At 36.7% G+C, this 8,191-nt stretch overlaps 1 protein-coding gene across 3 annotated transcripts; it reads right to left on the reverse strand.

Moving 5' to 3' along the window:
- Positions 1-1,332: 1,332 nt before the first annotated feature.
- LOC142838592 (keratin-associated protein 16-3-like) lies at positions 1,333-1,614 on the reverse strand. 3 transcript variants are annotated; one of them, XM_075954116.1, is made up of 2 exons: positions 1,521-1,614; positions 1,333-1,424 (listed from the first exon to the last, which is right to left on the reverse strand). In XM_075954116.1, exons 1-2 carry the CDS (start codon positions 1,612-1,614, stop codon positions 1,333-1,335), a joined length of 186 nt encoding a protein of 61 aa, XP_075810231.1. The 3 variants fall into 3 exon arrangements, with proteins under 3 accessions (XP_075810231.1, XP_075810220.1, XP_075810211.1); XM_075954105.1 differs by having other exon boundaries at positions 1,333-1,397; positions 1,479-1,614; XM_075954096.1 differs by having other exon boundaries at positions 1,333-1,614.
- Positions 1,615-8,191: the final 6,577 nt, after the last annotated feature.

The raw sequence follows: 8,191 nt of genomic DNA on the forward strand, positions 1-8,191 counted from the left end.
AGTTCTGGTATATCCTGGGCTCGAGAACTCATCCATAAAAGAGGGAGAGAGAGGGAGGAAGGAAGAGAGACTGTAATCCAAAACATTAAGACATTAGTTAAAACAGAGATTTTCTTTCCCCTAAGAGGTCTTAAATAATATAAAATTTGTAGATCTAATTATAATATAAACCTCATACAAACATTACCTGACTATGTACCCCAGAAAACTAAACTGGAAGATGTATTCCAGGTATTTTTAATTCAGAGATTTCTGGAACTTAGATTAGACAAACAGCACCTTTAGGACAGCAGGAGCTTCAAACTTTACAAAACTAAAAGTAAATTAAATGAACCTTACTTCATAAGTGGCAGAGCTATTTGTAAGTTGATCAATATTCAAAACTGAATTGATTATATGTAAAAGACATTATAAGATTGAAACCTCAATGTGATGCTCATGGGAAATGTTACTCTTTGAGCACAAATACTACTTTTTACCAACAAATACTTTGGAATAAGTAATTCTATGAAACTGAGTCTTAGAAATAATTGTGCACAGAATCAGATTATAAAACCGGTCTGTATGTTTTCTTTGGCTCTTTTTTGCTTGTTTGTTTGTTTTTGTCCTATTTTATTTTTTATTTTATTCTATTTATTGTCACCATTATTATTTATATTAATATGTTTTAAATGTCTATTTGTTTTCTATTGAGGAAAGAAAAAATTGGTGTGAATTTTTATGGTTAGTGAGATGGGGAATATTTAGAAAGAGTTGGTGGAGGGGCACTATAATCTTATTACATGAACAAATCTATTTTCAACAAAAAAAGGAAATTAAAACAATTGCTGAAAACAAAAGAAAAAACACACGAAGGTAACCATGTTTTAACCTATCACATACCTTCATATCCTCTACGTTTAGAATGGTATCCAACACAGGAAGTCAAACAGTAGGTATAATTTGAATTAAATTTATTATTAAATAAAATATTAGTGAAGCAAATCATTGGCTGATACAAAGAACTGACATTCTGACTATAAGCCCACATTCTGGATTATAATGTATTGAAAAAGATGACAGATTCATGCTTGCTAGGTCATTTAAACATATTTATTATGATGAATTTAAATTACAGACCATGAAGAGCCACAACAAATGTTAATGACTGCATATAATAGATGAATCTATGAATTCAGTTGGGGAGTCTCGATTCTTCCAGAGTGATTGATGACCAGTTTCTTTCAGAACAATAATCAATAAACCATAAATGTCTTCTCTATAACAAAGAGAGCATGTTCCCTTCTAAAGCTGGACGGTATAAGGAAGGTAGTCGGAAGATCAGCTGTTCACTCAGTAGAATCTGGAGAAACCATATCCACCACAGCATGAAGGGCGACAACAGCCATAACCGTAGCCTCCGAAGCCAGAGCCATATCCGTAGCCTCCGTAGCCAGAGCCAAATCCATAGCCTCCAAAGCCAGAGCCATATCCATAACCTCCACAACCACAGCCATAGCCCAGTCTGCGGATGCTATTACATCCACAGCCACAGCCTCCATAGCCGTAGCCCAGGCCTCCAAAGCCACCATAGCCATAGCCCAGGCCTCCGTAGTAGCCGCTGTAGTAGCTCATGGTTCCGGGAGAGATGAACTGTTTTGCACTGGAGATGAACTGAGTGTGGTGTGTATGTGCCTAGCTTTCCTGGATGCTTTTATACAGTGTTGAACATAGTAAACAAGGACATGTGATCCGATCTCCATGCAACAGAATAATTTCCAGTCTATAAATTCATTTAAATAGTTTCTTTGTTACTTAACAAAAGTTCCACACTTCTATTAAGGAATTGTTAGTAATCATTACTTTTTAATGAGTTTGCATTCCAGTAGAGGAAATGCTTCCAAGATGAAAAATGATTTTACGCTCTTCAAAGGCCATGCTAAGTGTTCTAATTAAAATCTTCTAATCTGGCTGATAGCTTCCAGTAACCTTGTAATTACGCAACCTTGGACTGCATTTCTTTTTAATTTGCATTCCATTGTTTTAGCTAACCATCATCCCTTTAGCTCAGGGTTTGTGCCTCCAGGCACTTATGGCATCACCACAAAATCCTAGTGAATGCCAAATCGCCAAATATAAAGGAAACAACATTTCTTGACTTATTAGAATTTTTGACATCACCCCCATCTATTCTTTGTCAAGCTTTTTTCTCTTGATTTCCATAATAAATATTCAGTTAGCTCTCCTGGCTCCTTCTCTTAGTCCTTCCCCAATTCTTAGTCATTGAATAGCTTTGAAAGTATAACCTTTCCTTCGTGGTCACACTGTAGGATTGTCAAATGAAATTTCATCAAATACCATTACTTATTTTTAAAATCTATTCTTTGACAATTTCACACATGGATATAGCAGATTCTATTGCTCTTATCCCCACTCTTTCTTAACTCCTTTGTACCACTCTCAATGTACCCTCCTTTCTACAAATCCCCTTTCCACATTAACTAATATCTTTTTAGAAAATATGATTCAATTGTGAGTTTAAAGCATCATATATGGATATTAACACCACCTGCCTGGCTACTAATTCACTCAGATCCATTTGAACTAGCCTTAATTTCTGTTTATAGTAACTTAAGTGATATTCAAGGACATTTTTGAAACAAAATACAAGATGAAAGAGCACTGGGTTACTAATAATCTACCAAAATTTTTTGAATCTTAAAAACTGTAAAACAGAAAAATAACAAAAAAAATGTAAAGAGAAAAACATAGTATATCTAACAATACATAAAATTATCAAATAAAATTTTTAGAGCTGATATCAAACATCATAAAAATCCTATATGTATGAATAAGATTAGTTTATAAAACAATTTTTGATTCACCACACACACACACACACACACACACACACACACACACAATTGTCTTTTCTATAAGTAATCCTTTACCCACATGTTCATTTGTTTTGGCTAGGTTATACATATGAAGGGAACATTTTCTGTGTGTGACCTTACTTAATATTTATTATTTAAGTCCATTCTTGTATTACTGAATAGTACTATAGATAGGTATATAGATGATAGAAGATAGATAGATCGATAGATAGACAGATGTAAATAAATGATAGGTACATTAGATAAATATCACTTTGACTATCCATTCATCTATTGATGCATTCCAAGGTTGAATCAAATTCTTTAAGTTCTTTGCTGTAATGAATAAAGCATCAATAAACATGGGGATGCAAATATCTCTGAGATAATCTTTGTAATTTAGAGTCTAGATATTCACACAGATCAGGACAATTGACTGGTCCATCAAGTTGGAAATTTTTAAATTCTTTGAATTTGAAAGCACTCAGAATCCTCTCTACTGTTTAAGAAAATAAGCTGATTATCATCAACTATAGTCATGTTATCCACCATTTTTTGCCTTTGGTATGAACTCTTAGCTCCACATTAAGGTGAGATTAGATGGCACTTGTATTTCAGAGCCTGACATGTTTTACTTACAGGTCTTACTTTCTAGATGAGTAAATAATTTTGATATCCCTTTTAGAAGGAATAGAAAATATAAGAAGAGCACACATAAAACCATATGTAGTCTTCTCTATACACATACAGACACATGATACAATGTACACTCCTTTGCACACATACACACACAGGCTCCATGATGCAACATAACTCCCCTACACACATAAACAAGCTACATAATGCAATGTACACTCTTCTACACACATACACAAGTTACACGATGAAGCATATACTCCACTGCACAACACAAGCTACTTGATGCACTGTACACTGCTACACACACACACACACACAAACACACACACACACACACACACAAGCTACATGATGCACTGTAGAAGGAGCTGCAGGCCGCTTCCCGCCTCCCAGCTCCCAGCCACCAGCTAGCTTTATACCCGAAATAACAACACACAAACTGTATTCTTTTAAACACTGCTTGGCCCATTAGCTCTAGCCCTTACTGGCTAATTCTCATATCCTGATCAACCCATCTCTAATAATCTGTGTAGCACCAGTCTTACCGGGAAAGATTCAGCATGCCTGACCTGGCGGCTTGCTTCATTGCATCTGCCCTGTAAAGGAACGGCATGGCGTCTGACCTCACTTCCTTCTACCCAGCATCCTGTTCTATTTATTCCACCTACCTATGTTCTAACCTATCAGACCAAGCAGTTTCTTTATTAACCAATGAAATCAACAGATTGATATATGACACTCCCACATCATGTACACTCCTACACACACACACACACACACAAGCTACATGATGCACTGTACACTCTTAGACACATATACATTTACTTGTGAATGTGAGTGCACTACATAATGCGTTTATTTCAGAGATCTTCTGATACAATTTCAAAGAGATAATCTTTATTAAACATGAACTGTTCTAGAACACTGAAATTCAGTAAGCCCTCAATTTTTTTTCTGAAATGATATGGCATTTTTATTTAAACTCAGTAACCATAGCACAGATAGATAAATGATTACTTATAAATTCATATACAAGGGTACTAAAGGAAAGATTTTCAAATAAAATCTGATATCATGCTAAAATATAACACAAGAGAAAATGCGATTTACTTGAAGAGTACCAGGTTTAACGAAGTAAGCACCATACTCTTTGCTGGTCATTTCCTATTTCTGTTGCTTTCTCACTATTGTAGCAAAATATTTCACAAAAACCACTCAAGAAAGGAAGACTGTGTTTATTTCACTCATGATTTGAGGGTACCATCATGATTGGAGGCACCAGGCCAGGAAGTCCTGCTGTAAAGTGCTTGAGTTGGCTGATCACATTGTGTCTTCATTTAGAAAGCTGACCCTTGTGCATCTTAGCACTCAATTTGGTTTTCCCTTATTCCTTTATGTTCAGTCAATGACTCTAGCTCAGTGATCGGTCCTGCCCACAGTTAGTGCAGGTTTTTGAGCTTCTTAGACACTCCCTCAATCCAGCCTAGAAATTCCCTTGCAACATGCCAGTGACTTGTCTCCTACAGAAGTCCAAATTCCATCTAACCAACCAATAGGATTAAACATCGAGTCACCCACATATTGACTTTCTTCTGGGGATATCTAAAAAATAGTTCATCCAGAAATGACAAGGCAAATGAGTACAGGAAATAAGTTGGTTAAATATAGTATGTTTCAAAATGAAGTATTACCAAAATTTAAGCATTTTTAATAATGATGAATATGCAAATATCTTAGGAAAGATATTAAGCAATTTTCAGGAAACATCTTTGAGATTTCTGTTTTTATTGTTCTTGCTGTTTGCTTGCTTTTAAAGCACAATACAAGGGGCTGGAGAGATGGCTTAGCACTTAGGAGCAACTGCTGCTCCTGCAGAGTCACGTTCAGTTCTCAGGCCCTCCATCAAGCAGCTCAGGACCACCTAAACTCCAGCCTCGGGGAATTTGACACCATTTTCTGGTCTTCATGGGCATGCAAAGCTATATACCATAATCATTCAGAGACACAAACATACACAGAGATAGACAAATAAATCTCAAGAAGACATAGTACATTAAAATATGTATACTATGCAAATTTAAGAAGTTTGCTGAAAATATCTACTCACTAAGCTGTTTATAGAATAAGAAAAACAGAAACCAAATTCCATGAACCAGTCATCCCGGTCACTCAGAGAAGAAGGGATGAAAACGAGGTGGGTACTGGCAGAATAAATGAGATGAATTTAAAAGTATTAATATGATCAGCATGCATCCTTTTGTGCCACACACCTTGCCCCCGTGTCTGTGCTAGGTGCGTTTGAACCCAGTTACCAAGCTTTGGGCAAAGGGCAGGAGGTTAAAATACACAGACACACACAGAGAGACAGCGACATAGGTCATCCTTCAATTCTCCAGGAATGCCCCCTTTATTGTGTTCAGGGGCAGATTTTATAGAGATAGCCACGCCCCAGCCAAACCCATCAGAAACCACTCTCCTGCCTTCAGGAACTCCTGAAGGTTTTGTGCTCAGAGCAGCTGTAGGCACTCAGATCAGGGGATTACAAGAAATTCAGGATCTGGGATCTCACTGCTCCCAACACTTTTGCTCCTTCTTGAAATTTATATTCACAAGAACACACAGTGGTTATTCGTTCAGGACAGGCATGGTTTCTTCTATTGTTCCACATAGTAATACATATTTCTTTCTGGGGGCTATGGAGAAATATACCACAAGATTTACCTATCAATTATGTGATATCTATCCTGGAAATCTGTTTTTTTTTTAGTTTGGTTTGGCTGTTAATAAAAGTCCTATAAATATCTTTACACATTTGTTTTCATGATTATATGCACTCATATTTGTTGGATGCATTCCCAGGAGTGAAATTACGGGAAATATGAATGTGAGCTTTAATAGCCATGGCATGTTTCCTAAAGTGCCCTTATTATTGTGTATTTTAAGAGACACTGTGCAAAAGTCCCTTTAGATTTACAGTCTTACATATAGTCACAAATGCTGAGTGTTCTGATGTTTTAATGGCTGTGTGGTACTAACCCTAACTCAGATTTGAGCACACATTTCTCAGACCGCTGGTGCCATTGATTTCACATGTTTATATGGAGTAATTGGCTACTTAAACGTTTTTTTTATTTTTGTCTCTTCTTTATTTTGAAAAATATTTTTTCTTACAATGTCTTACACCAATATGGACAGGTTACATACAGTGCCTAATAATATCTTCTTTTTTTATTTTATCATTTTGCATAACAATCCCAATTCCCAATACTACCCCTCCCATCCTTCCTCCTACTCTCTCCATCTTCCCCCCCTCCACTCCTCAGAGAGGGTAAGGTCTCCCATGGGGAGTCAACAAAGTCTAGCACATCACTTTGAAGCAAGGCCAAGGCCAGGCCGGCTATATCTAGGCTGAACATAGTATCTCCCCAAAGAGAATGAGCTCCAAAAATCCAGTGCAAGCAGTAGGGATAAATCCTGGTCCTACTTCTAGTGGTCCCATAGACTGCCCCAGCCATACAACTGTCGCCCACATTCAATGGGCATAGTTTTGTTCTATGCTGGGTCCTCATCTGTCAGTCCAGAGGCAGTGAGTTCCCATTAGCTCATGTCAGCTGTTTCACTGGATACCCCATCATGGTCTTGACCTCTTTGCTCATATCACTGCTCTTCCCTCTTTTTTGACTGGACTTTGGAGCTTAGTCCAGTAGTTAGCTGTGGATCTCTGCATATGCTTCCATGAGTTACTAGATGAAGGTTCTATGATGACAATTAAGGTAGTTATCAATCTGATTACAGGAAATTCCAGTTCAGGCACCCTCTCCACTATTGCTTAGGGTCTTGGCTGGGGTCATACTTGTGTTCAAGCAATACACTTACCTCTTAAAATAGCAAATAAAAACAGCTGATGTTTAACAATAACAGAATAAAAATCATATCAAAAGGGAAATAAAATCCACCTTTTTTGGGTTTTCAAGATAGGGCTTCTCTGTTGCTTTGGAGACTGTCCTGGAACTTGCTCCTGTAGACCAGGCTGGCCTCCAACTCAGAGAGATCCACCTACCTCTGCCTCCTGGGTGCTGAGATTAAAGGTATGTGCCACTACCTGGCTGAAATCCACATTTTTTAAAGAACAAGAAATTATCAGACTTATATTTAACACAATTCTGAAATGTGCAACTTCAAAGTTTAAGATTAGATGTGGGAATGATATTTTGATTTATATAATTTATTTTACTCTTATATTAAATTATACTTCAGATTATCAAATGATAAGATATTCTAGAATTCTTCAAATAAAATTCAGACATGAACCTTTTCAATATACTACTAGTACAAGATTTATATTGTTGCTAAAACTTGTACTTAATGAGGAATATCTTTTCTCCCTACATAATATTGTTGTTGCAGGATATTTAATCACACTATGAACCTTGTGTTTGCATTATTTAATGAAGAAAAACTGTTTCTAGTTATGGTGTGATTCAGCCCTAGCACACACCTTAAATTCAAGAGCCTTCTTCTTGAATATTGTAGACAGGATTAAATAAAGTCAATCAAAGGTCAAGAGGTGGAGCAAGCAACCATTTGATGGGAAATGAACAAAATAAAAAACAGAGTAAGAAGGAGTCAGGAGGATGGCTAGAGAGATGCATGGGAAGTGGAAGGGACAGACATTCAGCTTCAGGTAGTCTCATTTG

This window comes from Microtus pennsylvanicus, chromosome 1, assembly GCF_037038515.1.
Source record: "Microtus pennsylvanicus isolate mMicPen1 chromosome 1, mMicPen1.hap1, whole genome shotgun sequence".
NCBI lineage: Eukaryota > Metazoa > Chordata > Mammalia > Rodentia > Cricetidae > Microtus > Microtus pennsylvanicus.

Excerpts from the sequence above, each read along its gene's own strand:
- LOC142838592 (XM_075954096.1), bottom strand. The coding sequence starts at position 1,614 with ATGAGCTACTACAGCGGCTACTACGGAGGCCTGGGCTATGGCTATGGT.